At 49.8% G+C, this 12268-nt stretch overlaps 1 protein-coding gene across 6 annotated transcripts in view; it reads left to right on the forward strand.

The window, feature by feature from the left end:
• Positions 1-12268, forward strand: part of COL15A1 (collagen type XV alpha 1 chain) — a 102676-nt gene that overhangs the window by 51730 nt on the left and 38678 nt on the right. For all 6 annotated transcript variants that reach the window (XM_025281789.3, XM_025281788.3, XM_025281787.3 and 3 more), the window contains 6 exons: positions 1371-1520; positions 2037-2177; positions 5719-5778; positions 6941-7033; positions 8423-8548; positions 9126-9188. In XM_025281789.3, coding sequence (XP_025137574.2) covers positions 1371-1520; positions 2037-2177; positions 5719-5778; positions 6941-7033; positions 8423-8548; positions 9126-9188 — 633 coding nt within the window. The remainder of the gene's footprint in view (positions 1-1370; positions 1521-2036; positions 2178-5718; positions 5779-6940; positions 7034-8422; positions 8549-9125; positions 9189-12268) is intronic.

Below are 12268 nucleotides of genomic sequence, written 5' to 3' on the forward strand. Positions count from 1 at the left end.
CCTCTTCCATACTTCCCACATTCTGTCACGTGTCAAGTCTTGTTGATTTTTCTGCCTCAACATATCACACTTGTGCCTCTTTCTACCTTTCTCCAGTGCCAGCCCCCTGGATCGAGCCCAGCCCAGACATCCCCAGCCCAGACGATGGCTAAGGCCTCCCCTGGCCACCTCCACCCTCTCTCCCAGCTCCTCCTGGTGGGGGCAGCTGTTGTGGGAGGCTTCCCACTGTCCTCCTTGCAGGCCCTGCTCCCCCACCTGGCCGCCACGGCTTGCAGGGTTCAGCCTCACCAGCCTTGGGGCCACATCTTGGGCCACTGTCCCTGCTCTCAGTGCTCCAGCATCACTGGTCTTTTTTCAATTTCTGGATCATACCTCACTCCTCCTTGCCTTAGAACCCTCCCACCCCCTCTTTTATCTGCCTGGACCTTTTCCTCCTCCTCCTTCCCTCATTTAATTCCTGCTTATCCTTAGAGTTCAGCTCAAACATCACTTTATTAGGAAGGCGCCTCCCAGACTGTGAAGTCTGCCTGTCAGACACATTCACAGCACCCCTGAATGTCTCCTTGGAAGGTCTCATCACAATTGTAATTAGGAGTAGACTGGGTAAATTGCTCATTTCTGGCTCAGCTGGGCTGTGGGCTCTGTGAGGCTGGGGAGCACACACATCTTGCTCATAGATCTGTCTGCATCCCTACAGATGCTTGGGCCTCAGTAGATGTTTGCTGGGTGCGTGAAAGGAGGGGGTCGTCAGGCCGTCACATACCAACACTGGTCTTTGAGATCCTTCCACACATTCGTTCTCAGCCTTTCACCTCTGGTACTAATGTCCAGACAAGGAACCTTTACAGTGGAGAGGGCATGCCCCTACCAGGTGATGGAGTGCCCCAAGCCACTTGCTGGTTACATGGATTATTTTAATTAACTAATCGTCACTACCACCTGCTCTTTCTTTTTCTTCCTCTTCTTCACCTTGCTTCCCTCCCCCCTTACCTTTCCTTCCTCTTAAAGGCAAATCCCTTGTCACAGGGTGAGAAAACCGGGGATCAGGTTCCAGTCTTTACTCAAAAGAAACTAAGCTAGCAGAGCTGTCTGGAGATAGAAGGGCTTCCTGTGCAGGTGGGGAGCTCCCATTACTCAAGCTGTGCATCCAGCAGAAACGTCTTTGAGGGGACTCCGGGGCAGGGAGGGGATGACCTGAGGGGTGCATTCTAAGCCTGGAGTTCTGGGGGTCTGTGGGCTGAGGCTGGTGCTAGATGAGCTATGGCCATGCTTTTGTCTGATGACCTCAGTAGTTTCCTCCCTGCAGTCACACACCCAGCGACCCGGGGTATGGATGAGGTGGATGAGCCCTTGTGCCAATTTCCTTTCAGAGTCCAATCAGTGAAGAAGGCTCTACAACAGCAGCAGCTGCAACAGATGTGCCACTCGGCACTTTTGAGGAAGAAGAGGCCAGCGGGGTCCCCACCAATGACCTGGCTTTCATCACACCGACAGCGGCCTCCGAGCAAGGGGTCACTTCTGTAGGTGTCTCCTAGCATCCTCTCCAGCTCACAGCGGGGAGGGAGGTCAGGGTCATGGGACAGGAGCAGTTGCTGGCCTTCCCAGAGCCAAATGCACAGGCGACTTCGATAGGGCACGGATTTAGGTTGGCACCAACAGAGGGAGGCAGGATGTAACTGAGGAGCATGGCAGAGGGGGTCAGGGGAACAGGCTTGGTCCTGACCCTACTACGCCCAGCTTTGTCTTAGGAGAACTTTCTCAGAGCGTGGTCCAAAGTTAGACAGCGTTGCTGGGATCAGGGGAGGCAGTGAGCACTGCTAGGGAGGAGGGCTCAGAGGAGATGCACGTTTCAGAAGAGGATCGTGAACCTGTGCTTTGGTGAGTATGTCGGGAGTAATGACAGTTGTAGGTAGGCAAGTGCTTTGAAACTGGGCTAGCACCACTCAAAGGACAGTCGACAAAACTCCCCAGCAGCAGTGTGCGCGTGGCGTTGTGGGTGAGGCGACACGAGTCCTTATGTTGCTTTGGCTTCTCAGGGTCCTGGCGACGAAGACTTAGCAGCAGCCACGACAGAGGAGCCCCTTACTGCGGCTGGGGCAGACGCATTGGGCAGCACTCCCCCTGAGGGGCCCCCACTCCCCTTACCCTCAGTAGCCCCTGAAAGCGGGGCCCTTCCGGTAAGTGAAGATTTCACTTCACACAGAGGTGTGAAGATTTGACTTGGCCAGTCTTACAGAGGAGGGAAAGAAAGGCCAGAGTCGTGGGAAGGGCGTGGGTTTTCATCTTGGTTTGGAACATGCAGAATTGGGGCTTTTGAGAGAACACATGAGGAAGCTGCAGTCTGTAGAGATAAAGCACGAGGTAAGAAGCTAGGGCACCTGGCTTTGTGTTCCAAGTTGCCCACATCTTTAATTGAAGTGAGTCTAACAGGCAGACCTGCCGAAAGGTACAAAGGCCCATCTCAAATGTCATGAGATTCCCATTCTGGAGGTGAGAAAGCTTATAAGCTGTGGCAGAGACTATAAAGGAAATAGAAGCATCAAAGGTGTGTGTGTGTTGAGAGGGTCCAATTACCTTCAGGTGCCGTGTAACACAAGTTTCTATAATTCTGTGTTGCAACTATATGACCTCAGGCAAATCCTTTTTTGGGGGCCTCAGTTTCCTCATCTGTAAAATAGGGTAGCTGTGACGTCAAGTCAGAAATGCAGGTCAGAGACTGTTTGGAAAGTTCTGTGCACAGGTGTGAGGTTGTCACTACTTAAGGGCTGTGACTTTGTCTTTTAGAAGTGGGAAACCCAGAGCCAGTCCTCGGCATGGGCTTGTGTGAACTGGGGAATTAAATTGCCCTTTAAGTGTTGATATTTTTAAAGGAAAGTGTTCCATTGGTGACCAGCTTGGGCTTGCCAGTTCCCCGAGTAGCACTTGGTCACACATGCTTTCAGAGCCTTGAGTCAACCTCCAGGCACGTGGTCCCTCAGCCACAGTGCTGACCCGGGACTGGAGGGACTATGGGATGGTACACCCGAGAGCCAGCTGCAAGTCCCAGATGCCCACTGCGCCAGCCCCTGGTGCTTGCCAAGCACTGCTCTGTCTCTTTATTTTTTGTTCGTTCACTTGTCATGACTCAGTGCACAGCAACTCAGGGCCTTCAGTCTATACACTTGGAAACTGAGATGAATATGACCTCGTTCCTGTCCCCAAGGAACTCACAGTGAAGGGGCAAGAAATAAGCCTTTTGCATGGACATTTATTAAGCACTCTGGGTTCCAAGTTGATCTATACAACGCCACTCTGTGGTGCAAGGAGAGTCATCTCTGTTTCCCAGGCAAGGGGAGTGACATTTAGGTAAAGGAACCTGCCTGCTGTGGCGCGCCCCAAAGACCAGGGCCAGGATTTGAACCCGGGCATACTGGCCTGCAAAGCTCATGCCCTGGCGCATCCCCGAGAGTGTGGTGTAGTGAAGAGGCTCCAGGTTGGGAGCCGGGAGGCTGAGGTTCTGACTTGTGGTGAGTCTTGGTGTTGCTTTCTGTAAAAGGAGAAGATGAGCAAGAGCTCTGGTTTTTAACTTTTCTGCATCTTGGAGACACCTGGATGCTTAGGTTGCTGCAGGTGTCTGAGTCCACTGCCAAGCCAGTTGAGGAGCTCTTGGTGCCAGGGTTCGTGCTCCCGGGAGACTCGACTGGGAAATGAACATGGAACCCACCAGGCTGGCTGGATGCCTGTGGCCCCCAGCTCCTGTGCTGTGACTCCCTAAATGAAGTCCCCCTGCTCCTCTGCTCCTCACCCCAAGGAACACGCAAAACCCCAAGACTGCGTCTCCCCACAGAGATGCCACATCGGGTGCAGCAGGGCTGGCTGGCCATGTGCCCTCTCACAGAGCCAGTTCTCCTTCTTCTAAACTTTCTTATTATGGCAACTCTAAAAATTCCCGAAAGGACTTAGAATAGTATAATAAACCCCCTCATATACATCAGTCAGCAACATAATGTGCCTTGCTTTTATCCACCTCCTACAGCTATCTTTTTGGAGTGGAGGGAAGGCTGGAGTGTTTTAAAGCAAATCCCAAGCATCATATCATTTAACTAAAAAACACATTAATGTGTATTGTTAAAAGGTTAATCTGGGACCTTTTCTCCTTTGCCACAGTATCATCCATCAGTGGGTGATAATGGATGTCATTATCCATCTAACAAAGCTGACAATGGTTCCTTCACATCATCTAATACCCTGGCTATTTAAATATGCCTTTTTATGGTTAGGTTGGATCTGAATCCAAACAGGGTCTACATTGTTTGGTTGGTGTCTCTTAAGTCTCTTTTAGTCTGATTTTCTCCCACCTACTTTGTTCTTTTTGCCATTGATTTGTTGGGCAGCCTGGTTCAGTTGTCCTTAGATCCTTTATATTTTGTGCTTTGAGAAGCTGGTGTTTGGTGAGGGCCTGGTGAGACCAGCTATGCTGGTGGCCGTGTCAGTGACTGACTACTTCTGAGAAGTTCTGTGTCAACACATATAAACACCATAAATTGCATTTTGTTGACCCAGACACTTCTGTTCTAGGAATCAATCCTAAAAGAGGTAATCTTATATTAAAAAAAGCTTTCTGTACATGGATATTAATCTTAGTATTGTCCCTAATGGAAAAAGAAAACTGGATACAGTTTAGCCAACAATAGGGGAGTTAACTGAATTAAAGGATGTTCAAATAATGGGACATTATACAGCTATTAAAATTAAACTTACTAGGAGTATTTAATGACAGAGGAAAATACTGTATAATGCTAAGTGAAAAAAATTGGTTATGAAATTTAGTATACTGTGTGGTCTTAACATATTAAAAATAGATACATGCAAAAGCCCGGGAAGGAAATACCCTTTCTAAATGTCAGCAAGTATGGCCTTAAAGTAGCAGAACTGTGGTGGTTGATAGTTTCCTAATATATGGTGGTGTTTCCACCAAGGGTGCTTCTGACTTTTCCAATGAGATTTTAAAAAATTTCTAAGAAGAGAGGTAGCTCAGTGGTAAAGAATCTGCCTGCCAACACAGGAGACATGACATCAATCCCTGGGTCAGGATTGATTTCTTAGAAAAGGAAATGGCAACCCACTCCAGTATTCTTGCCTGGGAAATCCCATGGACAGAAGAGCCTGGTGGGCTATAGTCCATGGGGTCACAAAACAGTCGGATATGACTTAGTGTCTAAGCAACAAGAAAAAAGAAGAGAGAGGGGGAGAAAGGAGAAAGGGAAAGACGAGCTTGCAGCATTTCATCCTGGCATATAACCTGTAAAGATACCTCACCCTAAGTGCCTGTGTCTGGAATCTGTGACGAGCTGAAATAGGTACCCTGATTCCTCAGGAAATGATTTAAAAACACCACAAAGACAGTAACAGGACTACCCACTCTGAAGTATCTTTTGGATGATTTTGAATCTTAGACTCACCCAAGGTAATGGGTGAGAGGGATACCCACATCTGGCCCTGCCACACCCCTCTCTCTGTCTGTTCGTGTGTATAATGGGGATGTAGACCTTCTCCCTGGGATGAGAATCAAATGAGCTAATACCTGGAAATTTTACCTGGCATGTGGTACATGCTTAACAGATTAGGTATATAAAACTCCTGCATAAGCCTCCTCTGAAGAGGAGCGTAATTTCTGGAGAGAGAAGGGGACAGGAGGAAGGGGTGCCCAGTGCTCCACTGACATCTTGTTCTCTTTAGGGTGAAGCTGAGGAGGGGTTTCCTGGCGCCCCTGGACCTGCTGGGCCTACTGAACCCACGGTGAGATTCCTACCCATGCTTGTCACGTGTACAAAGTGCCGGGGCCAGGGATGCACACAACAGCCACAGAGGATTCTTCCTCTCAAGTGCCCTCCAGTCAGAGCTCAGTGCTCACTCCTGTGCCGGGACTCTCTCCTGGAGCCCAGGAGTTTTATATTCATAAAGCTCCTTTATATCCTGTGCCCTGAAAGGCCCCTGGGTCCCTCACATCCCAAGCTGAACTTGTCACCATGCTCCTAGGCCTGCTGTCCCTGCAGGGCTCCCCTGTTCTGGGAATGGTACCCCATCTTCCTGATCTCCAAGAGAGAAGCCAGGAAATGTCCTCAAGTGCCTCCCCCGCCTCCCTGATCCAGTCAGTCCCCAAGCCCCTCAGTCTAGTTGTGCAACACCTCCTCATCCCTCAGATGGCGACAGCAGCCTCCTAACTGTCTCTCCACCTCCATGTCATCACCTCCCTTCTCCCACCCACACACACACAACCTGCCCAGACTCAGCTCTAACCCCTAACCCAGATCCTCCTTACTTGATGATTGAAGGAGGCTTTGCCTGGTTTCCATCCTCAGGAATTAAGTACCAGAAAGGTGTTTTGGAAGTTTCCTTTTGTTCTTTGGAGGAATTTGATGACATTCAACAAGTAGACACTGAGTGCCTTTTTGGTGCCAGATCTCATGATGGACCCTGGGCACCCAGAGGTGTCTCAGGACTGGGCCAATTCTGGAGTCTTAGCCTAGCGGGGCCGACAGATACACACAACTGAGCTTCAAAGCCAGGTGGCCCTAGGGCCAAATCCAGACTTCCACAGAGGCTGGTGGGAACACAGAGCAGGAGAGATGAATTCTGTCTGAAAACGGGGTTGGGCAGGGCTTCCTGGAGGAGGTGACCATGGAACTGGACCCTGAAGGATGAGTAGGGATTGGAAATGCAGGAAAAGAGAGGATGAGAGGCTGTGAAAGTGTCCTGTGTTTGAGCACTGGCCATATGTTGGCTGCACAGCTGGGAGGGAGAGAAGGAGGGCAGCTGTAGAGGGGACGGGGCGAAAGAGCCAGAAGGGAAGTCACCAGCAGCAGTTACAGGGGCACAGAATACTGGAAAGCTTTCAGTGACATGCCTGTCCTTGGAGAATGATGGTGAAACCCAGCATGGGAACTTTTTCTCTCTGCAGGTGGAAGTGGAGGCTGAGGGCTCCGGCCTGGGCTGGGGCTTGGATGTCAGCTCTGGCTCTGGTGACCTGGTGCACAGTGAGGAGCTGTTGAGAGTGAGTGTGAAGGGTTAAAAGGCCTGGTGTTGGGTGGTGAGGGGAGGGCAGCCTTCATGAGGATCTAGGAGGGGGGACACAGGGATTGATAACAGATGAAACCAGCCTGGCCTCTGTAGATGACTGCTGAGGCTGGCGGTGGGCTCCTGGGACTCACTATACTTCCCATCTACATTTATGTATGCCCGGCATTTCCATCCTTGGTCAGTTTTAAGTGAGTCTGACCTTAGTTTATAGTTAGGAGCCCCACTTTACACTTGCCTCCTTCCCCTGGCAGCCTTCTCCAGCACGTCTTCCACAGCAGGTATGCCCATGACCTTCACCTCTACCACCAGCTCTACCCCCCACCCCCTTACCCATCACAGAGACCTGCTGGCCTCTTCTCTACACAGCATTTCACACTTTGACTTCCAGACCCTTCTCAAAACCCTCCCTACCCTGAGGCAGCCCCCTTTCTACCTCTGCAGACCACTCTTTCTGCCTCCTTGGCAACTCTTGGTCCCCCAGCCTCTTGCCCAAGGCTGGGCCACCAGAGCTCCCTCTAGATCTCCCCCTGGGAGCACCTCTCCTCTCACCTGGATCTCATGCATCTGTCCTCAGAGCCGCAACCTCATTCCATCCCTTCCTCTGAGCCCCTGTCAAGAATCCCCACCTAGAGGGCTCTGCTCAGCTGCCTTTCTGCCTGCTCATCATGACAGGGCTGGAAGGGTTCAGGACTCACTGGATGAGTGGGACAGGACCCACTTAGAACATCCAAGCTGGTGGCATCAGCAAACCCAGCCCCAGGCTAAAAAGACTAGTACATTGCAGGGGTATTTTAATAAGGCTTAACAAGTAAGCCTTAACTCAGACAGTAAAGAATCTGCCTGCAATGCAGGAGACCTGGGTTCGATTCCTGGGTCAGAAAGATCCCCTGGAGAAGGGAATGGCAACTCACTCCATTATTCTTGCCTGGGAAATCCCATGAATAGAGGAGTCTGGCAGGCTATATAGTCCATGGGGCCACAAAGAATTGGATACAACTGAGTGACTAACCTTTTCACTTTATAACAATAGGCAGTTTTAGACTAACCTCTCAGGTAATCAGAAAACTAAAGTAGAGCACCTCTGAGAATTCCAACAAATTGCATCTTTATCGTATACATACATCTGGGCAGAAAACATATAATGGGCTTAAAAAGACTTGGGTCCAAATCTCAGCTCTTCTCCTAATTAGCTGTGTGCGTGAGCTCTTAAGCAAGTCACATCATCTCACTGAGCCTCAGTTTCCCCATCTTCTAAGGAGCAACACCAGTCTGTACCCGTAGGGTCGTTGTCAACAATGGAGTGAGTGGAACATATTCATTTGTCCCCTCCTGCCCTGTTTTTTAACACGGTGTCTTTTTTTAGGGTCCTCCAGGTCCCCCAGGCCCACCTGGCTTACCTGGGATCCCAGGAAAACCAGGAACTGATGTTTTCATGGGACCCCCTGGATCTCCTGGAGAAGATGGACCTACTGGTGAACCTGGTCCCCCGGTGAGCTACCGAAGTCACCGCCCCCTCTCAGTACCCATGGGGCTTCCTTTAGCCAGGGAGGGGGTACAGACTGCAGACCCCAGTGCTAAGGCTTATGACTAGGTGTAAGCAGCTAGCTGGCACTTGTAAACAAAATCCTCCTCAGCCAAGACATTGCTTTTACTGACTCCAGATAAGAAGCAACAGCCAAGGAAAATAACATCCTACACGTTGTTTCACTGCTTCATCTTAGTCTGTGTAGGAAATACAGGCTCATGTAAAATCTTGGAAACGTAGTCCATCAGTGCTCGGCCTGGGGTGGGAGGCCCCAGAGACCGTCTAGTCCAGCCCTGCCCCCGACTGCCCTGCAGAAGAGAAAGCACAACCCAGAGAGTGAAGGACACTCGTCTACAGGCGCACAGCCAGCAGTGGCCGAGCTGTGGCCAGGACAGTTGTTCCGCTACAGACTGACACAAGGCTTTAGACCCACCCGCCTCACCCGCTGGGTCTTCTCAGCTCTGGCCTCCTTTTCCAAAGAGGGTTCGTATTTGATACTTATCAAAGATATTGTAGGCTGATTGTCCTTGATGTTCCTCAGGGCCCCGAGGGAAAACCTGGACTTGATGGAGCGTCTGGTCTTCCTGGAATGAAAGGAGAGAAGGTACGGGGAAAAGGGGAGGGGTGTTGCATAGGGAACCACCAGGCCCATCCTGCCTCTGTCCTCTAAGCCCGACCTTGCCTCTGACCCCATCCTGGTCCTCCCTGCTGGATGTCTCTCCCCAGGGCTCTCTATACCCAAACCTGCACTCAGCATCTTCTCCCGTCTACTCCTGCATGTTCCCAGCTTCCAAGAATGGCACCGCCATCCGCCCAGTCACCTGGACTCAAAAACAGAGTCTTCTCTAAGTCCTCCCTCCTCTCCTTTCTTGCCACCATCAGTCCGTGGCCAGGAGTGGCCAATCTTAAGTCCACATCTCTCACCCCTCTCTCTGCCCTGACCTGACATTCTTTCTTCCTTGCCTACAGGGTGGCATCAGGCCCCTCACTGATGCCCCTTCTCCCACTCACAGTCTAGCCTCCACCCACCTGCCAGTCCATCTTGCCAGAGCAAGCTCTCATCACTCACTGTCTTTCCACTGAGAAAGCACCCTTGGCTCCCTCATGCCCGCAGGATGGAACCTTCACTGTGTGCAGATCTTCAAGTCCCTTCCTGACCTACCTCTTTGTTCCCTACCACTGCTCCCTCGCACACCCGCCTCCGGGCCAGCCAGCACTACTGAAAGGCCCCAGGCTTGCGCAACCTCCTGGCCTCTGCGCGGGGCTTCCTGTCCTTTCCCTTTCCTCATCCTCCTAGGCCCAGTTCAGATCTATCCTCTGGAAAGTTCTCCTGGACTGTTCATGAGTAGAAAGCACGCTCCTTCCTCCACTTGCCTTTAGCTCAATGTTGATTCTGCTGGGAGCCCTCCAGCCAGGGACACTATAGCTGTTAGCTTACCAGTCTGCCCCCCACCCTACTCTGACAACCAGAGCAGAAGCATTGTCTGTGTCTCCTTAGAATCTAGCACAGGCTTCTGTGAGCAGTTTGATGAATCCTCCATTTCCGAGTCTCACACGTCTTCATTCTCCTCCTTCTCCATAAACCCATGTAATCTTCTGTCTGTTAAGTCTACTTGGTGCTGTGGGGGTGGGGTTCCTGCCAATTGTGTTCCTGGCCTGGTTGATGAGATAAGCTGTGTTCTGCCAGGCAGACAATAAAGATAAGGTGAGCTTCCTTCTAGAGATGTAGTCTTGAGCTTCACTGGGGTTCAGAGGAGGGAGGGTTCATCCACATGGCTAGGGGAGTGGAGACCCTCTGTGTACCCCACCGGGACAAAGCTGTGGGAAATGCTGACTCCCTAGACACCCCCATCATCACTGAACTGAATTTCCGTTTTCAGTCAGCTCTCAAGTGTGTTTAATTGAAACAGTAACTCAGTTTTCATGGAAAGCTCATTTCTCAGAAAAAGAAGAAACAATTGTTGAGTTTTACAGAACTCGTTGTACATGGACCAGCTCTTTCATAAGAAATTAAAATTCGCAGGAAACATTACAAGACTTACTCTCGCCTTCCCTCCTCTTCTTACCAGCTCCCCTGCCCCCGCCCCACACCCCTTCCCCTCACACTTCTACCCCGTCCACACCCTTTGCTGCTCTGGTCTCAGACTGACAAATGCCCAAGCCCACGCCCACATCCGCCCGCAAACACCCGTGCAGGCGCACTCTGCAGCTGCTCAGACACTCGGTCATGCACAAAAGTGGCAGGCTTGCCCAGAATAACTGTGGCAGATAAATCACTTTTTTCTTCCTGGAATTTGCTATGAGATCTAATTTGTTGCCCTGTGTGTCTATGATGGTTTCTGGTCAAGGAAAAGCAGATTCTAGAAAGACTTGGAAATTTGCTTCAGGAGAACTGAAGGGAAACCTTGAATATGACACTTACCTGCACCCGCGCAAAGTAAACCAAGCAGAATAGTCTGAAGGTGAAATAACAACAAAAACATGCTAAAGAAAGTGAATAATCTCAGGGATGTAACACCACATAAAATCCAATGATACGGGTGATCCTTGAGTCTCCTCCGATCCCTGCTTCAGTTTACATGCCTCCAGTGCCAGAGGACTCATTTCCTGCCCAGGCAGTGCCTTCCACGGCTAGGTGGACACTTGCAGGGAGGTCGTTCCTCGTTGTCACCAGGACATCAGGCTCTCTTCTCTTCACCCTCAAGTATCAGCCAGTCCAGATAGTTGAAAACCCTGAAGAATAAGATTTGGTTTACTTGGCTGGAAATAATATTGTTATAGATAATCATTTTCAAATGTGAGATTGTCATCAAAATGTGGGTGTCATTAAGAATTCATCAAATAGATTATTCTGTGTTGAGTTTGATCATAGGAATATTCCATAGTTTATTTTCCCAAAATTAAGATGAGCAGCCACTCTGAGATCTTTAGCCCATGAAGGAATGGGCAGGGGATGGCTTGCTTTCTCATCTATAGAATGGTTCTGGAAAGGCTGCTGAAGAACACGCTGGAAATGGCTCTCTGAAAAATTTCTTTCTGCTTTTGCACTGTAGATTCTGCCGTCTTCAGCACAGACCTAGGACTAATGGTTGTCATTCTTTTGCTTATTTCATAATCTAACTGATACATGTTATTCTTCAGTCTCAAAAGGCACTGGGATGCCCAGGCAGAAGAGAGTTTATGTTTCAAATTTTCTTCAGTGCCCAGAATTGCTGAGGACTGTTAAGCTCCCAGTAACTGGCTGTGAGTAACCTCACTGAGCTCCTGAAATGTCATTGCTGGGCCCTGTAAAACCAGCTTTTGCATGAGATATGTGAGGAATGCAAGTAAATGACCATCACCTTCCCTTTCTCCAACCAGTTCCAAATTGGCTTCGATCAATTCTCTAAATCTTGTGTAGTAAGGAACAGTGTACCCCTTCCCAAGAACCTGAGTGGTGAGCTGCTCTTAAATAGGATCTAGTAATGGGTTTAGAGCTTATAACAGCTTGTTTCAATTAAATGCTATGATATTGGCTGGATTTCCTATTTTATATCTTCTTTAATCATCAAATGTATTTGGTAAAAAATCTGAATTGTAGGCCTCCATGAAACCATATAGAGCATAGTCAATTTTAACTGTAACAAATTGAAGTTATCAGTGTAACACTATACACAAAACCAGCAGACTTGATAAGGCACTGAG

Source organism: Bubalus bubalis, chromosome 3 (assembly GCF_019923935.1).
Source record: "Bubalus bubalis isolate 160015118507 breed Murrah chromosome 3, NDDB_SH_1, whole genome shotgun sequence".
NCBI classification, from domain to species: domain Eukaryota; kingdom Metazoa; phylum Chordata; class Mammalia; order Artiodactyla; family Bovidae; genus Bubalus; species Bubalus bubalis.